Raw genomic sequence first — 22,048 nt, 5'->3', positions numbered from 1 at the left:
TTATAAAGGCGAAAGAAAGTTTTTATCAATGCGACCAGATCCAATTTCATTTACTTTAAAGAGTTTATACATTTTTTTAGAGTCTACCTAGGTATTTACAGTAGATACATCTAGTAATAAAGATGTAAGGGAAAGTGGGAGAATGGTGCGCACTTAAGCAGAAATCGATTCTGTTGTAAATTCTTTTAATCTATCATAACATCCAGTACGTTAGAGTAAGCCCTAACTATTCTACTTTGCATATGTAAAATAAGTTTTAGAGAAATACAAAGTGCAAAAGCATAATATTAAAAAAAGAAAAGAAGTGCCTTTGCGCATGGTTCCCCGCCCATGAGGGTAATCATGCGCACATATTGGGAAATGGTGCGTACTAAATTAATGTTAGAAAAAAAACATTAATTTAAAATTAATGTAATAAAAACACTTCTTTCAAAAGTATAAAAATATTATGAAGAAATAAGAATTGTATGGTATACTTAAATGTCATATTTTTAACGTAAACAAAAGTTGCATTTATAATTTTCTGGGGTACCTATTTACAGCTGTACATTCTGCGTGATTCCCCGAGGCACATAACACACTTGTATATCATAATCCTTTTTTTTCCTCTTTCCCCACAAATAGAGCATGTCTCGTTACGTGCAGCTGGTTTTTCTAATGGTGGTGGAATTAATCTTCATTCAACATTATCTAATTCGTCTTCATCGATAATATCTGACAAATAACCGTCTGTTACATCAGACTACTCAGGTGTTAGCTCTTTCTGCACTGTCTTCTTTTTTTGTTTGTCTTTTTTTGTTTTTTCTTTTCCCTTTCTGGCGAGATATCTGGCGATTCTTTATCAAAACAACTTCAGCAGTTGCCTTTCTTGCTGTTTTCTGTTCCTCCTTTCTCTTAAGATTCTCGTCCATTAATCATCTCTTTTCATGGGCTTCCTCCAATTTTGTCTTCATTGGTGTGCTTGTAATTGTTGTCTTAATGTTATATCAGGACTCCTTTTTGTAAACCTATAAAGCGAACTAGCTAACTTCTTCTCTTTATTAAAATTATTTAGGATATTATTTTCTTCAACATACCTGAATACCAATCATCTAAGTTCTTTATGTTAAGCCATAATGTAGATATGTAGATTTTCTAGAGTAGGTTCGTGGCATCTGGCAATAAAAATGGTAATTTTTATATTTACCATTTCATTGTTTGTGGGGTAATCGTGCGCACTCCTGCGCACTATTATCCCTTTGTGCCCTTAATAATAATCATCATCACAAACGGAAAACTACTGAACCATATCAACCAACAGATGCACCAAAATACACGTTAAACAACATGATTTAAATCAATAATAAGTCCAAAGCATTTAAATAAAGCCTAAGGACTTACTATACTATTTTTTGGAGCAGAAAGGCTAGAAAAATTCTTGCAATTTTCAATATTCGGATCTGACTTAGTCCACGTGCAATGGACGACTGAAGATAATGGCGTAAACCGTTCAGGAGATCGGTTGAAAGGTGTAGGACTGGTTGAGTTCGTAAAATCTTCCACGGAATTTGAAATACAATGCAGCGCACGATTACCCGCCGCGCACCATTCCCCCACTTTCCCTTAATACAAGTATTTTTGCAATAAACGTCGTTTCTCTTAGTCCATGTGGTGAGACCGCTCCCGTCTGGAAAAATTTCTGATTCGGTTTCTTTGTGGATTCCTATTCAAAAATGTCCCCTTTAAACAAATCTGAAGGGTGCCGGGCGGAATTTTTGGGCAGAAATTGTTTAAACAATTTTTTTAAACAAATACCAAAGATCACGTTTTTTGCTCCGTAGCATATATTTTTAAGTTTTGTCGGTCATTCTGAACAAGAAAGGTATCTTGTAAATTTTCTCAAAAATTGATAGTTTTCGAGTTATAGGCGATTTAAAATCTGAAAAATGCGAAAATACGCATTTTCGAGACTTAAAAACTCATATTTACATGAACATTTTTGAGGTTGCCAGATACTTATATTGAAGACTGAACATTCAGCTTCAAGATTCTGATGAATGATCGCGTCTAACTTTAATTCATACCGTTGTTTTTTAATTGTTAAATATGCGTGTTTATCTGATTTTTTTGCCTGTGGCGCGCTCCATTTCAAAAATCTCCTATTTTCCTCCGAAAAATATTTTTTCTAGATTCTTTGGGATATTCTAAATAAAATAAGTTTCTTGACATTTTTCTCGGAAGTTAATATTTTTAAAGTTATAAGCGATTTAAAATCCGAAAATGCGTTTTTTGTCATTTACTGTTAACAAAAACTGTTAACTTTTGAGAAAAATGTCAAGAAACTTATTTTATTTAGAATTTCCCAAAGAATCTAGAAAAAATATTTTTCGGAGGAAAATAGGAAATTTTTAAAATGGAGCGCGCCGCACCGGCAAAAAAATCGGATAAACACGCATATTTAACAATTAAAAAAAGAATGTGTGTGTACTTTGTACGCACGTAAGAAGTTATGCTTCTACTACATATTATGTGATTTTTAAGACAATACCAAAAATTTAAAAAAATAAAAGAATAAAACGCACACAAACACATTGAAAAATGCCACAAAGAAAAACTTATTTCTGAGCGATAATAATTGTTGGCAAAAATTTTAAATACGCATTTTCTGAAAAAAAAATTATATAACAAATATACTTACAATCATAAAATGCATAAAAAAATAAAAACTTGCATCGGGAATCGAACCCGTGAATTTCGGGGCGCTTTGTTTCGTAATCGAAGCCTAGACTCACTCGTCCAATTCCACATTATTTGTCATGTGGAAAAATAGGGTAACTGAACGCTTTACTGTTTGACAGTTGTTTTGAATATAATTAAATTCTGTAGTTTAAATTTTGTGGAAGAAATTATTAAAATATAACAAAACAGTAAGAAAACAATATATTAGATGAAGATTGGTAGAACTTTTGTTGGCAATCAAATTAAGTATGTAAATCAAAGCATTACATACCTACTAGATAAATAAATCTACGCCAAAAAATCCTAATTTAAAAATAAAAATCGGACCTAATTTGGGATTTCTCTCTAAAATCCCCATTTTTGAGAAAATAAATGTATCTATGTATTCCAACCTAATCCAAATGTATAATTACAATATGATTATAATAAAAACTACTTACCAAATTAGAATGAGTTTTCCTTGTCCAAAATAGTCCAAAAGTCCAAAAATATAGGTATATGAAAACTATTTAGAAATGCAGTATAACTATTAACTAACTTTGTTTCTTTTCCCACAAATTTCAAAACGCAACAACCATAAATAATCAAACTACGTACAGCTGTGCCACAGCCGCCATATTGAATAATTTTTGACATGCCATTTGAACATCCAATCAGAACAAAGTTATAATACGCATGCGCCGGGATCATAGGTTTTAACATATAAAAATTCACCCTCATATCGCCGGTAAAGAAGTATAACTTCAAAAACAATGTTATAAATTAAAGTTAGACGCGATCGCTCTTCAGAATCTTGAAGCTGAATGTTTAGGCTTCAATCTAAGTATCTGGTAACCTCAAAAATGCTCATTTAAATATGAATTTTTAGAAAAATTACAAGATAACTTTCTTGTTTAGATTGACCCAAAAAATCTAAAAATATATGTTCCAGAGAAAAAAAACATGATCTTTTGTATTTGTTTAAAAAAATTGTTTAAACAATTTCTGCCCAAAAATTCCGCCCGGCACCCTTCAGATTTGTTTAAAGGGGACATTTTTGAATAGGAATGCACAAAGAAACCGAATCAGAAATTTTTTTTCAGACCGGAGCAGTCTCACCACATGGACTCTTACATAAAAAAACCAGAAGAATTTGGAAATTCATACATCATAATAATAACAAGTTCTATCTACAAAGTTTCGTATCAGGATATCAGAAATCAGTGAAGATATTCAATTCTGGCGCCTCTGCTGTCAGTCTCATTGTCGCCCACAAAATATGGTGTAAATTAACATTTTCAAGAATATTTAAAACTCAAAACTGGAACTGTTCTATATAAAATATAAGTATTTTACAGTAACTATTTTAATATGATTTCAACCTAATAAATATATTTCCACAGTCTATTTATTAATTTATTTAAATAAAAACCTGGATTTTTGTCCTACCTAGCGTCGCCACCTATCGTCAAAGGCTCAAAGTTTTACGAGAAGTAGGTAGAGTATCCCTTAGTCACCGCGCGGTAACTACACCTAAACGTACCCAACTCATCAAAAGCGAGCTCATTGAATGCCAACTCCCATACACCCAATACATATACGTGTTAAATCGTATACGACCCTATTCATGTAGACACCAACTCGTATACATATTAAAGAAAGTAAAATTTATTTTCTTGCTACATAAAAATATTTAATATTGTGATAGAATAAACATAATATTTAAAAATTGCATTAACTGTCTAAAAAATATAGAACATGTAGGTATTGTTTATCAGAATGTGTTAAAATTTGCTAAGCACAGATGAGCATTTTTAAACTCCTAGGGTTTTTAAAGTTTAGGTAGGTATGGTGTAAGCGTTTGGCCACACGGACGGTTTTTTACGGCCGCCGTAAGAGCAGTAAAAATCAACAAACAAATCTCATACTACGCTGAAACAACATGGACCTACGAACTGCTACCCAGGCAACCAAGTGACGTCATATAACGTTGAGGAAACGTCAGTTTTTGGTTGAATATAACACGTGTTTGAACATTACGTCATATAGACGTCTTTTGTAGGTAATTTTAAATACGTAAGATTAATGACGTTAAAATTACGTTTAAAAAACGTTTTAATTTCAGACAGCCTAAGTCTGACGTCACAAAATTGGGAGGAGCTTGTTTGTTTGTATTGACTCCAAACAATTTCGTTTGGGTATAGATAACGCTAAATGTTCATAAGAAATTTCTCATTTATTGTTTACGTGGTTTGTGCGTTGTGTGATAAAATAAGACTTTTCATTTAGATATTTATTTGAAGAAACGTGTAAATTAAGCGATTTTTATGGGTTTTTGCTCAGTGAGTTAGTTTAATGCAGTAATTCTTCTTGACAACTATTTGAGGTTATGTTTATTTGTTTTTAATTAAGCGTTAAATGAAGATATTAAGACAGCGTTAAATTAAGATATTAGTATGCTGGATAACTTGTTAAGAAATTATTTATTAGTTTCATATATATGTTGTTTCAGTTTTGACACAGTAAGTAGGTATATATAACTAGTGAAAATTCTAAAATGTGAGGGCTGGTACAATCATGCAGAATTAATGATGCTTCTAGTCTAGCGCACATAAGCGATCTTAAACAAGTGGTAGTACTTATATCTTCGACACATGGGACGTAGGCCTATAGGTTTCATGTTATGTATCTATTTTTTATACTATTTTGAAACATCTGAAAGAGGTCACTTTTTGAAAGTATTAAAGACGTGATTTTACCGACGTGAAAAAAACGTAGATACGATTACGTTTTAAAATAGTCACAATTATGACGTCAAATCGATGAGACAAATTGGTGATTTTTACGATGAAACACGTCAATTGGTGATTTTTATGACGTGCTATCTACGTTATAAAAACGTCGTTTGGTTGCCTGGGTAGCGGTACATCTTCCAGAAGAAAAGGCAATTAATTCCTTAAAAAAATTAGATAGCGTTCACCAATAATAGCATTATCGAAAAGAAAGCTGTTTTGAAATTATAACTCTTACATTGACGAAAAAGAGCTGTTTTTAACAAGACCAAGATTGCAAAATTCGATTTAGCAAAACCGGACTTACAGCCATTTTTTCATAACAAGGTTTCCACTCACCCCCACCTCTTATTTGCAAAGGTAGACTTAAACTTGTGAAGTCACATATGCGCAGAATTTTATGAAGAATACGATCATCGAAATTTCAGTGCCCTTTCATTGGGCAAATTTTGTAAAATTTTGATTTTTTAATTTTTGATATTCAATTACGCCCTCTAGCGGTGAACCTACAATTATGAAAATAATTTCCAGGCTTTTCCCGAGGCAATTTTTGTTAAAAATATTTTTTTCTCAAAGCTCTACTATAAACGGTCCCTGAGATATGGCCGAGAGCCATTCTTATCGGGACACCCGGTACAGAGACCAAACGTTGAAAATCTAGCTACCACCAAGGTGAAAATAGCCATACATAATAGTTACCATCAACATTCAAGACAAGAGGATGAAATAAAAAGGCCACACGGATAAAATAAAATATATTTGTATCTATTTTTACAAATCTATATCAACAAGTACATATTACTTTTATATCCTAAATACTTACAGTCCATCTAATTTACTAACCGTTGCACGTCATTATCTACGCCAGAGATCTAAGTTGACATAGTTGCCAAAGTATAAAAAAAAATCCCGAATCCATTTTAAATCAAATATATAGTCGGTTCGCTAAACTCAGACGCAACTAGCTAGATATTTTAGTCGATAGTTTTTTTGTTTTTTGCAAATTTTGCAAAAATTTGCAAAATTACTAACTATTTAGTGATTATTAACTATTTAGTAATTATTTTTTGCCAATTTTATTAAAATTGGCAAAATTACCGACTAAAATATCTAGAAAGTTGCGTCTGAGTTTAGCGAACAGACTTTATCACATAATTATTGTAAACGTGGATTACACAACAAAACAAATTAATATAATGTAAATAAGTAAAAACTTAAGAAATAGAGAACAAGAATTAAGTTACAATCTTTTAAGATTTGCAGTGCAAGCGTTTTTGCACTGCATTGTTAATAATTAAAAAACGGCTCCGAACTCTTGGCATGAAGCCGGTAGGTTTCTTTGTATATGTCTATAATAATAACTTAAAAAGTTGTCAGATAGCTCTATTATTTCAAGTCGTGATAAAATTAGGTGAAATTTATATTTTTATAGTAGAGGATCTTTTTATAGTAAAGTAAATAATAAAAACAGTAAATATAATAAAACAGATACCTACTTATAGTAAAGAATATAAACAAATATGAAGTGTCAAACCGGTTGACCTACAAAATGGACAATTACCAACCAGTGGAACAGGCTGGCTTCCGCAAAGGATATAGTACATCAGACCATCTGCTGACAATGAGAACATTGATAGAGAAGGCAAATGAATACCAACTACCCGTATTTCTTGCCTTCGTAGACTATGAAAAGGCGTTTGATAGTATCGAGATGTGGGCCATAGAACAAGCTATTAGTAATTGTAGAATAGATTCGAGATATAGACAACTAATACATAATATATATGAAAATGCAACTATGATAGTACAACTAGACGAAAATACAAATCCCATCCCTATTAAGAGAGGCGTGAGACAAGGAGACGTAATATCGCCAAAGCTTTTCAACCTAGCACTAGAAGACGTCTTCAAAACGACAAATTGGCAAGAACGACAAATGGCAAGAAGCTAAATCACCTCAGATTCGCTGACGACATTGTGATTATAGCGAGCCCATTCGAGGAACTGCAAATTATGATAGAGGAACTCGCAGGCAGCTCCCAATACGTCGGTCTAAAAATGAACATGAAGAAAACAAAAATAATGACAAACACAGATGACCCCAGACGCATAACTATAAATGGCAGTGAGATAGAAAAAGTCCAGGAATATATCTACCTAGGCCAAATCCTGAAACTTGACAAAGAAAACCAAAGTGCGGAAATTAATAGGAGAGCAAGACTAGCATGGGCAGGATTTGGAAAACTTGGTTGGATACTTAAGAACCGCAAAATACCTCAATATTTGAGGACGAAAGTGTTCAACCAGTGCATCCTTCCTATCATGACATATGGGTGTCAAACCTGGACCCTAACCAAGGCAAATATGAATAAACTAGCTACAACAGAAAGAGCTATGGAAAGAGCAATGTTAGGTATACGACTGTCAGATAAAAAGAGGAGCGACTGGGTAAGATCAAAAACAAAAGTCGAGGACAGAACAACAAAAGTTGCCAAACTTAAATGGAGCTTTGCAGGCCACACTGTTAGACAAAAAGACCAACGTTGGTATGCCACGATACAACATTGGAGACCTTACCAAAGTAAACGACCGAGAGGAAGACCACAGATGAGATGGGTTGATGATATTAAAAGAGTAGCCGGAACGAATTGGAAATATGTTGCTCAGGATAGAGACCGATGGAAGGAGTTGGGAGAGGCCTATGTCCAAACGTGGACGATAGAAGGCTAAGAAGAAGAAGAAGAAGTGTCATCACCGCAACTGTCAAATAAATGTTACCAATTTATTCTAAAATGTCACCTTTGTTCGATTACAGTTACAGTGTGTTCCAAACAAATCTGCTTCATAAAAACGCTTTATAATCCATTTATACAAATTAAATGAAACATATTATTGTGTATTTCTTTAGGTTAACATTAATAGAAATCGTCAAATATTATTTCTACGCGTATATAATAAAATATGTCTAGTGGCTGTAATTCCAGTGTACGAGGCAAAATGATTCTAAAAAAGAACACATCTACCGCCTAAATATTTCGTGTTGTTACCATGTGACGTCACAGGCTATTACGCGGATGGCATCTAAACATTCCGTATATGTATTTGGACCATAGGAGTTTTCTATTGGTTCGTTGCAGCACGCGGTAATATTTTAACCAATAGTCGGCGAGGTTCCAGATGCATATACGGAATGTTAGTCGGTCCCAAATTCATATACCTACGGAATGTTAAATATCGTACACCTAAAAAGATAAATTTTTTTAGAGTCTTTTAAAAGGAGATTGATTTTAAAATACTTGTTACTGTATTATTAAATAAAAATAAAACAATTATAGTATTTCGAATGTTATTTGGTGCGAAATTCATATGCGAAATGTTAATTATTCGTAGACCAAAATAAATATATAAACCAGAATAAATAATATTTAAAACACAACCGCAAACGTTATAACCAAGTTAACATTTATTTTCGTCTGATAGCACACAGCCCTAAACTTCAACAGAATTGAATTGAATAGCTGAAACAGATCTAAACTACTTAACAACACGTGCAAGTCATTAAAAATTCTGAGAAAGCGAAATCTTAGTCAAATAAAGAAATATGTCTCTCAAATCTATACCATCCCATTTAAGAATTTTGCACCAAATAGGTACCTAATCATTGTTTTATTTTTCTTTAATAATACATCAATAAAATAGGTATTCTAAAATCAGTCTCCTTTAACTGAGTAATAAAAAGTCCCATTTTTGGTCTACGAATAATTAACATTCCGCATATGAATTTCACACCAAATAACATTCGAAATACTATAATTGTTTTATTTTTATTTAATAATACAATAACAAGTATTTTAAAATCAATCTCCTTTTTAAAAGACTCTAAAAAAACTTTTTTTCTGTGTACGATATTTAACATTCCGTATATGAATTTGGGACCGACTAACATTCCGTATATGCATCTGGAACCTCGTCTAACTGGTTAAAATATTACCGCGTGCTGCAACGAACCAATAGAAAACTCCTATGGTCCAAATACATATACGGAATGTTTAGATGCACGCGGATGACGTGCAACGGTTAGTAAATTAGACGTATATATAACTTTTATTTAAGTATATTATATTATTTTCGTTTGTAAGATAGGTATATCACATGTAATCATCATCCGTCATCTCATCAAAATCATCATAGTCTTCAATGTCAGTGTCAGCAATATCTAGCTCGGCACTTTCAGTCACTGCCACAGTATCATCTCTAAATTCTTCAATACTGTCAGTAGTATCTTGATTAACCTTTTTCACAGGTACAGGCTCCGTTACTTTTGTATCTGTAGTATTATCTTTACTGCTTGTAATTGCGGGATTAGCGAACCCTTCCAGAATCTTTTTGTGGTGAATAAATTGGTGCTTCTGTCTGAATCGTTTTTTCTGTAGTGCTGTTTCGAAGTCGAATTTCGGTGGCCTAAAAAAAGTAAACATTGTATTATTATAGTTCTGAAACCATTTTCTTGTATCATCTTTATGTACAAAATTTAATAAAATAAAACACAATATGAACTATGAACAGCTTCTTCCATAAAAAAACAAAGAAGGTTGACTTGACGGAGCCTGGGTATCAAAACAAAAAACGAAATAGATTGGATATAACATAGTGACGTCAAAATTTAAGAACAAGACATTGAAACCAAATCTAAATGAAACATAAGCACATATTCTACTGAAGATTTTTTCTTTAAGTATCATCTCCGCGACTAAGGTTGGCAATCATCATGACTGTTTTGACTTTCAAGGCAGAAATCTGAATAGTTGGCTTGAGCTGCAACCAAACCATTCTTTCAGGTTTTTTAACCAGGAACCGCTTCTCTTATTGTCTATTTTTCCTTGAATTAAGAGTCTCAAGATGCTTATCTTTCGCCTCTCATCACATGTCCGAGATATTGCAATTTCCTTTCTTTTATTGTGTTTTCAATTTCCTTCTCTCTGCCTATTATTCTTAGCACTTCTGTATTCGAGACTCCATCTACCCATGAAATCCTTAACAGTCTTATAATATAAATGTTTACATTTAAAATGCGTTAAGTTTATTTATTCCATTTCGATTTAATGTCAATGATTCAGCTTCAACCAGAGTTAAAGATGTGGATAGAGCTTGCAGATTGAAATGGAGATGGTCTGGCCATGTGGCAATGATGAATGATAGAAAATAGACAGGCAAGTTAACCGAATGGAGTCCAAGAACAGATAAACAAACCAGAGAAAGACCACCTACACGATGAAAAGATGATCTGCGAAAGATGACGAGATATTTAATCCATACTGCATAACACCATGCTCGTGTACGCTGGATCATCATCTACAGGATATAGAGGAGTCCTATGTCCTGCAGATGATGATGATGAAAATACAATATTACTAAAAAAATAACCTTGTGGTACCTCTTCGAGTTTTTTGTAACTGGTTACCTCGAGACCACATTTGAGTAATATGGATACTTCTCTTCATGTTTAAAAAAATACACTCATAGATTGATTTCAATTAATAAAAGATGTTTTATACCACCATATTTATTTACTTATTTACTTACACTTCTCCATTAGTATAAACTTTCTTCTGCAAATGCACAATATCGTGTCGTAGATCGGCAAGCATTAACAAAAAGAAATCTATTGACCATTTGTCCCCTCTTGGTCCCTTTGGTCCCGGTTCACCTCTTTCACCTTTGGGTCCTTGTGTTCCTTGCGCCCCCATTTGTCCCTTGAAAAATAAATAAATATAAAAAATATCTCATTCTTTTGCCAGGATTCTCTTTTTCTACTAGAGTATTCCAATGATATTAAAGTACTACCAGGTATCTAAGAGAGTCATTAGTATTCAGCTCAGCGGGTTGCTATTGTTCTTCTTCTTCTTCTTCTTCTTCTGGTAGGACTATAACGGTCGTCCACAAGAGTTGGGTCAGTGGGTAGCCCCCTTGTTCTTCAATCGGACCATATATTGTCTCTCCATCGCATTCTTGGGCGTCCTAAGGGCCTTCTTCCTGTGGGAGCTTCCTCCCAGATCAGTTTGGCAAGGCGGTTATAAGGAAGTCTATGCGACATGGCCAGCCCATCTTAGACACTGAGATTTAATTTCTTGGACTAAGTCGCTCGCCCTATACATCTGTTTGACCTCAGCATTTGTTCTCATTTGGTATTGGTTGCTGTTAGGGTTGTGATAAGGTCCAAAAATTCTTCTGATGATTTTTCTTTCGAAACATCTAAGTTTTCTTTCAATTGCTTTGGTTAGAGTCCACGTCTCACACCCATACATGAGCACCGATCTAATTACTGTTTTACATATTCTGATCTTTGATGCTCGTGTTAAGCTCTTAGATTTATTAGTATTGTGGAGGCTATAGATACATACATCTGTTTGATGCCTGAATTCTCCCTTTAGTCTCTTCCGTGATATCGTTATCTGCAGTGATTGTTGCTCCGAGGTATTTAAAACTCTCCACTCTTACAAGTTAAATGCGTCTATCGTAACATTTTGTCCTATTCTATCTCGTCCCTTTTGTCTATTGATGCACATGTATTTGGTTTTCTCTTCATTTACCATTAAACCAGTGTTCTTTGCCTCTACCTCCAATTTATTGAAAGTCTCTATCACATTGGTGACTGTGTTTCCCACAATGTCAATATCAGCCGCGTATGCTAGTAGTAATTTTGGTCCATTTACTGTCAGTAATTCTGTTCTAATTTGTGCTGTTCTTATTACTTTCTCCAGGATTATATTAAAAAGGAGAGGTGACAGCGCATCTCCTTGTTTCAAGCCACTGCTTATTTCGAACGATTCTGAGAGTTTGTTACCTATCCGTACTCTGGATCTACAGCCATTTACGCATATTTTAACAAGCTAGATAAGTTTTTTTGGAACTGAAAGTTCTGCCATTGCATTCCACATCTGATCCCTTTTAATACTATCGTACGCTTGTCGGAAATCTATGAAGAGATTATGGATAGTTCTATTGAATTCCCATTCTTTTTTAAAGCAGCTGTCTTAGAGTAAAAATCTGATCTATGGTCTATCTATTTTTACTGAAGCCGGCTTGGTATTCCCCTATGAAATCTTCTACAAACGGTGTTAACGTACTTAATAGGATGTTCGATAAGATTTTATACGCCGTATTAAGTAAGGAGATGCCTCTATAATTGGAGCACTTGGTTTTGTCTCCCTTTTTATGGATGAGGATTATTACACTTTCGTGCCATTTTGTTGGTATTTTCTCTTCTTTCCATATAAGTGTTATTAGTTTGTGTATGTATTTTTCTATGTAAAGTTTCTCCTCCGTACTTAAGGAACTCAGCCGGTATGTTGTCGGAACCTGGGGTTTATCGTTCTCCAATTTGTTAATTGCTTGCAATGTTTGGTCTATGTTTGGGTCCTCTACCGGTAGATCCACCTTAAGATATACAGTATGTCCCTGTAAGTTGTATCCATATGGAAAACTTTTTTATTATGTATTAATTTTACGAAAAAAAGTTATTCTTTATAAAAAGCTCTGCATGGTCCAAAACCTAAGATTTAAACATCAAATATCAAATTTTTTGAATATTATACGAGGTATGTCAAAAAGTTTGAATTTCACTCAAGAGTAAAGTAGCTTTATTTTTTACATTGAAAATCGCTATTATGAAAAGTTGTTTGGAATTAAAAACTGTATTCTAGTATGCAATTAGATCCTTCTAATTGAAAAAAATTTTTCTTGAAAAATTTTGGATAACGTAACATTAATTTCGGTTATTTTAATTCAGATAACTCTTTTATTATTAATTTTACGAAAAAAAGTGATTCTTAGTAAAAAGTTCTGCATGGTCTAAAATCTAAAATACAACCATCTTTTGTCAAATTTTATCAATTTTATACGAGGTAAATAAAAAAATATGAATTTCGCTCAAGAGTAAAATACATTTATTTTTCACAATATCGAAAATTGTTATTATGAAAAGTTTATAGAATTAAAAACTATGTTTCAGTATGTAATTACATCCTCCTAATTGAAATATTCTGAACTATAAAGGTACTTTACTTTTGATCTAAATTTATCTTTTTTGACATACCTCGTATAAAATTGATAACATAAGATGGTTGTATTTTAAGTTTTAGACCATCCAGAACTTGTTATTAAGAATCACTTTTTTTCGTAAAATTAATAATAAAAGAGTTATCAGAATTGAAATAACTGAAAAAATAATGATAGTTATCCATAATTTCTCAAAAAAAAATTTTTTTCAATTAGAAGGATGCAATTGCATATTAGAATATAGTTTTTAATTCCAAACAACTTTTTCTAATAGCAATTTCCAATATTACGAAAAATAAAGCTACTTTACTCTTGAGTCAAATTCAAACTCTTTCACATACCTCGTATAATATTCAAAAAATTTGATATTTGATGGTTAAATCTTAGGTTTTGGACCATGCAGAGCTTTTTATAAAGATTAAGTTTTTTTCGTAAAATTAATAATAAAAAAGTTTCCATATGGATACAACTTAGAGGGACATACTGTTATATCTTCTCCATGTTCTTCCTCTTGATGTATGTTGCTATTGTTGGAGGTGTGGAATTCCATAAACAAGGAAAACGTATTTTATGAAATGATCCCTTGTTTATAAAATTTCAAACCTCCAACAATAGGATCCAGCTGAGCTGTATATTAATGAGTCTCTTAGATATCTGGTAGCGGTGGTGCACAATATTTGATAAAAGTTATGTACTATAGTACATATTGAACTAACTCACTTGTGCCCCTCTCTTGCAAATACATTGCTGGTTGTCATCATTTCCAAATGGAACGTATGTGTCAACTACAGAGTAAGTATAATCAAGAGGGGAGTTTATGCTATTTGGTGACACTTCAGGACCTGCAATTACAAAAGAAAAACTTATTTTTGTTGAAAGTAAAATTATCATATTATAAATTATTATAATAATTTACTACTACTACTACTACTATCGGTTTACAGCGATCTCCGACGCCTTCCGACTCCTAACCGCCATTCTTCTCTGTTTAACCGTAGGCCTGGAGGGATTTCTCTTTCCTCTAGTTCTTTTTCAATTCCCTCCCTCCAGCTTCTTCTCGGCCTTCCTCTTTTTCTTCTCCCTTGTGGTGTCCATGCCAAAATCTGTTTAGGGATCCTGTCATCTGGCATTCTCTGTACATGGCCGTACCATATCAGTTATTTTGTTTTTATGTCATCAATTATTGTATGTGTTACTCCCATCATTTCTCGTATTCTCTCGTTCGGTATCCGATCTCTTCTTAATTTACCTGCTGCTCTTCTCCAGAAGTCCATTTCTGTTACTAGTAAAATTTTCTGAACTTCATTGCCATATGTGATTATACTTTTAAGTATCCTATTGTATATGAGCTGTTTGTTCGCTTTAGATATTTTCTGGTCCCACAGAATGCCGTTCATCATGGATATGGCTTTTCTACCCTGTATGTTTCTGTCTTTTATAGCAGCATCGAGTGTTCCATCTTGAGTTATCTTCATGCCCAGGTACTTGTATTCATCGCAGTGTTTAATTTCTACCCCATCGTCTAATGTAATGGACTGCTTTGTTCCTCTAATACACATGGCTTCAGTTTTCTTAATGTTGACTTCGAGACCCCATTTGTTATATTCTTCTATTAGCTTCTGCGTCATGTAACTTAAGTCGTCATGATCTTGAGCAATCAAAATTTGGTCATCAGCGAAACATAAAGTGTATAGTGTTGTGTCGTCTTTGAGAGGGATTCCCATACCATTACATTTTCTTTTCCAATGCTTAAGTGCTTGTTCCAGATAAATTTTAAAAAGGGTAGGCGAAATACAACAACCCTGCTTCAATCCCTTCGTGACCTTAAATCCCTCAGACATCCTTGATCCAGTTTTAATTTTTGCAGTCATTCCATTATACAGACTTTGGACTGCTTTGATAAGACCATGTTCAATGTTGGTTTGATGTAGGGTTGACCATAGTTTGCTGAGGGGCACACTGTCATATGCTTTTTGTAAGTCTACGTATACCAGGTGAACTTCTTTATTGACGGCTGTTTTTTTCTCAATAACTTACGTAATAGAGTACAGGTGGTCTACTGTGGACCGCCCAGCTCTAAAGCCAGCTTGCTCCTCTGCTTCGTAATCTCTATAGTCATTTTCTATTTTGTTCTTAATAAGTTTCCCATACATCCTACTTATTGTGCTGTTTACCGCAATTCCTCTGTAATTTTCACATTGATACTAATAATTTCCATATTATTAACAAAAATAACCAGTTTCTGTTGTTAATCATTAAAAGTAAAAGAAATAATAAAAAAAACTATAATAATAATAAAAAATAAATAATTATTATGAAAACTCTCCTATTTATAAATTTCAGTTGGTTCAGGTTTTCACCGTCTATCAACAATTTATCAAGCCCTCTTGTTTAAATTGGTAATCAACATAGCGTTATGACGTTATTTCGGCTCCCATGTCCTCATCAGACGCTGGAACTGAACACAAAATCAAATACGATTTGAACAAAATCAAATACATCAAAGTGGTAAGGTAAGTACCCTAACCATATGGAACTAAATATTGGGCAGTTGAAAAGAAAGAGGAATAACGATTGCTTGTAGTGGAAATGACAATACTTAGATGAAGTTACAAAAAATTGAGTTAAAAAGGATAATATTAAGAATGAGTTTATTAAGGGAAGTCTAGAAGAGGCACCAATCCACTCGAAAGGAAAGGTATATGTTAAGAGGGTTTGGTCATGTTCAACGTCCACGAAGAGACGTTAATTACCCAATACGAAGTATTTCTGATCAGCGGGTTTCTGGAAGGATAGAAGAGGAAGATCAAAAAAGACCTGGGGAGAGACGCTTAGTCATTATATGTTGGTAAAGAGGATTGTTATTAATAGAGCCCAAGATAAAAACTTATAGAAAAAAGTAATCAGGGAGGCCGGCCCCGCATATAAATAAAATCAGAGATATTGACATTATTTAATATCATACAAAACCTGTTGTTCTCTATCTTTTACACTAATTTAATCATCAATATCGCTGTAGTAGCATTTTTTTTTTATTTTTGGTCCACTTTTTGTATCAGGAAGGGCTTATTCAAATGCGCTAGAAGGTACTGAGATAATTTATTAAAAAAATTACCTGGAAACCCACGAGGACCTGGTGGTCCAGGCGCTCCAGGGGGTCCCATTGGACCTGGTGGTCCGGAAGCAAAACTAGACAATCTAATAGCAGTGCTTAGTGCAGCCACCTACAAAAAAACATTACTTTAAATATTAGTTGGTTAAAATATTTTTGTAGAATTGCTCGTTATATCCTTGTTTGAATGAGAAATTTTGCTTTAACCAAATATGCTACTATAGTCCAATCAAATGGCTAAAAATGGTGTGTATGTTCGGGATACTATTATAAACATGTACAATGTGAAAGTCCCCATGAATCCCACATATGCAAAAAAGTTTCTAAAATTCAAAGGAAATACGATCAATTATGTAGTATACTGCCTACTTTTTGGAAATTCCTAGAGAAAATTATAAATCAGCAACTATGAACAGCCTGCATCACTGAGATAAACATAAAATTCAGCTGTAAAATTAATTTCGTTTCAAAAAAGATCACATCTGTACTAGTGCTCTTTTAAAAATGACTGATGACATATTTGGTGCCTGCAATGGTGGCTTAATTAAAGTGCCGATCCTTTTGGATTATTCCAAAGCTTTTGATATGTTTAACCAGTCTCTATTGATTGTAATGTTTAAGTATATTGCTATGTCCAACCGGCATCTGATATGTCAGATAAAGTCAATGGGTACCACAGGACTCTATATTTAGTCCCAAATTGTTTAGTATTTATTCTTCAAGTTTTCTCTCCTGTAATCAACACTGTTTTGCTGATGATACTCAGATCTACTTATCTTTAAGCCTGATTAGTTTAAACAGAAAGGGGCTACAATTAATTATGATGTAATAGAAAGAGTTTCTCAAGTTTCTTCAAGCCATTGTCTTTGTCTTAATAATAACAAATATGTATGTCTAATGTTTGGTCCAGTGACGCAAAAAGAAATATTTCTGAGAGATTTTGGGCATATGTACGCCATTGACAATTCTTAAAAATAGAATTTAAGGCAACTGTAAAAACTTAGGCTTGCATATAGATCAAAATTTCAGATTTAGTGGTAATAAAGACAAGTATTTGCAAAAAATCCCGTCATCTATTGACTAAACTCTTAAAAAACTTTCCAAAAGATAGTACGATAAGAGACAGAATCACTTAAGGAAAGACATTGTCAAAACCTACTCACTTTTTCATGTAGGAGATCTAGCTGGGTCTGGAGCCTAGTCATACTATCACAATTTGCATAGCACATGTCCACGTAAGCTGCTTGAGTCTTCGAATCTGAAGTATCTAACATATTTTCTGGAGCACATGTTTTATTATCATTGCGGAGTTTAAACCCTTCTCTGCATTCGCATTTGTATGTTCCTAACTGATTTATGCAAAGGTGTTGACACTCGCCGTTGTTTTCTTTACATTCGTCAATATCTGTCAAACAAAGATGATTACAAAACAGAAAATTCTCTTTTAGATCGGAATGTAGAATCCTTGGTGACAATTACAATCTGAGTTTTTTATAATTTATAAAGCAAACAGACCGATATATCGCGGACATGGGGAATCTACAATTTGCATTCATCACTTGACCGCTTATCTAGATAAAAATCCAACAGAATTCTGCTTCCTTAGTACTCAAATATGAGTAGAATAAAATAGGAAAAGACAGCCTTACACAAAAAAAAAAAATTTGTTCGTAATATTGATTACCAGTAATTATTGAATAGTATTTCGTTGTAACAACAATTTAATTTTTTGTTTCAACGAACTTTTAGACATTGATCCATATATTTGGTTATTGTCACAATGATTGAATAATAATTGTGAAAATAACTAGAGTACATTAATCAATGATACTCAATTTATGCAGACAATAAGTTAGTTTCGTATATTTATTAATAATAGTAATTCTGGCAGCAAAGCACTTTTTTGATTTCGTAGATGATTGGTTTATCATGACAACGTACAGATTTTATTAAAACAATGTACAAATGTGGTTAATATAGAGTAATATTTGATTATTCCATAGATTTAAACTGATTGTTGTGACAACGAATGCATTAATCAATCTACTACTGCGTTTAATAACCACAATCAATGCGTTCATGGTAACAATAAACGAAGTTGTTGAAACAATAAATGTTTTGCTTGAACACTTGAAATGTAACGGCTTTTCCTTATCGTTCTTTGTTAAACAATGCTGTTACCTCTGCCGAAGTGCCGAATAATTTCATTTCGTTTCCAAGTGTAGTCCGTACTGAAAGGAAGTTTTCGTGTCTATTATCGTATTCATTTTTTTCGAATCCTGAGAAAACTAATTAGCATTTTTGAAAAGTTTAAACGCAGAATAAAATACTACAGTATTATCGAGGGTCTGAAGTCCCTGAAAACTTCTATAATGATTATTTTAATTAGTCACAGGGGTGAAAAAGAGAGAATTTAGTATGATTTTTACTTTCAAATATACCATTCAAAAGAAACTTTTTGTTTATTCTAAGGGACTTTTAGCCCTCGGTAATAATGTAATCTTTTATTCTGCGTTTAAATTTTTCAAAAATACCTATTAGTTTTCTCAGGATTCAAAAAAAAATAAATGCTTTAAAAAGAATTCGATCGAAATTTTGCACCTGCGCTCCCCAAAAGGATTAAAGTGTTATACATTTTTGGAATCACGTTTTCAAACGCTTTTAAATGTGCTGTCACATTATATACTTTCCCATTTAAAAAAACCAAAGTTGTGGCTGTCACCTGAAGAGGGATCGCGTAAAGTTCGAAACATTGATGTTATAATATATTTTGATTATTTTAAAAATCGACCTGTCCGACCGCTTTGCTTATGTGCTAAAAATAAATAAGTTAATATGGGGACAACACTTTTTCCAGCGCACTGTATAAGTGAAATCATATAAGAAATCACACAGTGTAAAGTTCATTAGGTTTAGGACAAAAAAGGGGATTTTCAAAATTATTATTAATAAATTAATATCATACATTGAGCTAATGCATTCAGTAGTCAGTAGTTATCAATATAAAATACGGTCATAGTGGGGATGAATAGAATTGCTTGTAAGAATAACCGTACTTATTTTGGGAATGAACGAAATTAATTGTAAGAATAAACGAAAATAATTCTAGAAATAAACGAAATACGTTAGGAGAAATAACACTGTTATTGACACAACGTTGTTGTTTCAATGAATAGTGTTCGTTGGCTCAGTGAACAGTGTTCGTAATATTAATAAATGGATGTTCATCCATTCAATAAACTTAATACATTGGATCAACTGACGAACATGATGAACATCGCTTTGTTGTTCCAATAAAACGAAGAATTGGACAAATTTTAAGTATTGCTTTCGTTGTCTGAATTAACATTTTCATTAATATTACGTACCTTTTTCGTTGAGTGTATATTTAATTCGATTCAACGACCACCACCATCAGTTGACATATTATGCTTCTTCTTTTTAGAGTCATCAAAACTGTCTGTGATGTACCCTGAAACGAACTAAATCTGGCTCTCTACTAAGCTAGACCCAAAAGAGAATTTTATTTTTTTGTTTTGTTTAAATAGATATCGCTAATGCATCCAGCAACAAATAATTTTTTATTATTTTGCTTAGTAGAGAGTTCAGATCTAGTTCACTTCAGAGTACACCACAGGCAGGTCTGATGACTCTAAAAAGAAGAAACATATGTCAACTAATAGTTGTGGCCCCTGAATCGAATTAAATCTACAGCTGTCTTTTCTTATAAGATGATTACTATATGAATTTGATTTACATGTACAGTGTAAGTAAGAAATATAATAGAGACCCTTCAAGACCGAAACGTGTTGACCAATTGGTTTGAATTCGGACCTGTACACTTAATTTAATTTTAGATTTAACTATGTAATTGATGGATTCGACCGTTACTTGATGGAAGTTCATTTTATCTAAGAATAAAACACTAAAAACGTTTGTTTTCTATACTTCCACAAAATTTATTATAACTATGTGACTACAGCTGTTTCGGCAGAGTGCCTTTCTCAAGTGATTAAGTTTACTATGGGTTTGCCTTTTTAAAGTCTTTAACTGAAGAGGTTGAGGAGTAGGGAGCTGTTTGTCTCGATTTGGTCATTCAGAATTATATCTGTATTTTTTAATTTATTAATTTCCATAGATTCTAATAAAGATAGCTTAAGGCCTTTATTTTGAATATGCAGAATTTGAAACTCTTCATTAAAAGAATCATTATGATATAGATCGGAAAGCATGGAGACTACAATGCCAAACTCAACTCCACCAGCCTTACACCTAAAGGTAGCAAGGCTTAGCACTAAGTAAGTAAGTAAGTATGATCTAGAAGGTGAAGTGCGTATGTGGAAGTATCTATTGTTGAAAGCCCTTTTGTGTTCTGCTATCCGTTTGTCAAAGGTTCTGCCGGTTTAACCGATGTAGGTTTTCAGACAGTCATCACAAGTTAGTTTGTAGACACCACTCTGTAGTTGTTTTCTCTTTCGGCTTTTATTGTTCTTAATATATTTGCTTAAGTTGTTGTTAGTTCTGAAAGCTCGTGTTATTCCTTTTTTTATGTATCTGGCTATTTTTGTTGTTATCTTGCTAGTATGTGATAGAGCAGAAGGTACTGGGTTCTTTCTGTGGTGGTGGATAGACTAATTTCAGGGCTTTCTTGTGGAGTTTTTGGTTAACAATGTTATTAATTGGTTGTTCGTTATAGCCATTGTTTATTGCTATTTTATTGCATGTTTATGTCTATTGCTAGAGAAAGGCACTCTGCCGAAACATCTGTAGTCACATAGTTATAATAAATTTTGTGGAAGTATAGAAAACAAACGTTTTCAGTGTTTTATTGTTAGATTTAACTATGTGTTATAAAGTTTTTTAGTATCAATAATTCTAACAATAAAAGGAGCAATTACGGAAGCTGCTCTACATCAGTTATCAATAGAAGCATGTGGTAAGTGGAGGGTTTCTGTAAGGTTAAAAATGTAAATAAAAGATGGTCAAATTAAATTTAGTGCGTCTTGCTGTGACGGTATAAACCTAAGTAATAACCTAATTACCAGAAAAAACCAGCCGCCGCACTGTAACTTAAATTAGAACTAGCAAAACTTTCTAGCGAAACAAATCTGACCTTTTTATTATATTTATTACTTATACTATACGAGAAACTGTAGTAAACATTAGTAAACATACGACAATATAGTAAAATTGCCTCATCATCTACTCACCTACGCAAACTGGTTTTTTATTCTTTTTTTGATTTTCAGGACTAAACTTGTATCCATGGAAACAAGTACAAATTATTCGTTGCATATACACAGTACATCGTTGCTCACAGAATTTTAGCGAACACGGATCTTGAGTTTTATGTAAACATCTACAATAAACGAAATAGACATAATATGTT

The 22,048-nt window shown here is 33.1% G+C and overlaps 1 protein-coding gene across 1 annotated transcript in view; it reads right to left on the bottom strand.

Moving 5' to 3' along the window:
* Positions 1 to 6,231: 6,231 nt before the first annotated feature.
* Positions 6,232 to 22,048, bottom strand: part of LOC114324852 (collagen and calcium-binding EGF domain-containing protein 1-like) — a 36,877-nt gene continuing 21,060 nt past the window's right edge. The window contains exons 4-9 of the mRNA XM_028272734.2: positions 21,870 to 22,018; positions 17,823 to 18,064; positions 16,663 to 16,771; positions 14,268 to 14,389; positions 11,073 to 11,242; positions 6,232 to 9,950 (exon numbers count right to left, since the gene is read on the bottom strand). Coding sequence (XP_028128535.1) covers positions 9,638 to 9,950; positions 11,073 to 11,242; positions 14,268 to 14,389; positions 16,663 to 16,771; positions 17,823 to 18,064; positions 21,870 to 22,018 — 1,105 coding nt within the window. The 3' untranslated portion in view covers positions 6,232 to 9,637. The remainder of the gene's footprint in view (positions 9,951 to 11,072; positions 11,243 to 14,267; positions 14,390 to 16,662; positions 16,772 to 17,822; positions 18,065 to 21,869; positions 22,019 to 22,048) is intronic.

Source organism: Diabrotica virgifera, chromosome 5 (genome assembly GCF_917563875.1).
Source record: "Diabrotica virgifera virgifera chromosome 5, PGI_DIABVI_V3a".
NCBI lineage: Eukaryota > Metazoa > Arthropoda > Insecta > Coleoptera > Chrysomelidae > Diabrotica > Diabrotica virgifera.
The sequence above is the reverse complement of the archived record's forward strand: the minus strand, read 5'-3'. Positions and strand labels throughout refer to the sequence as shown.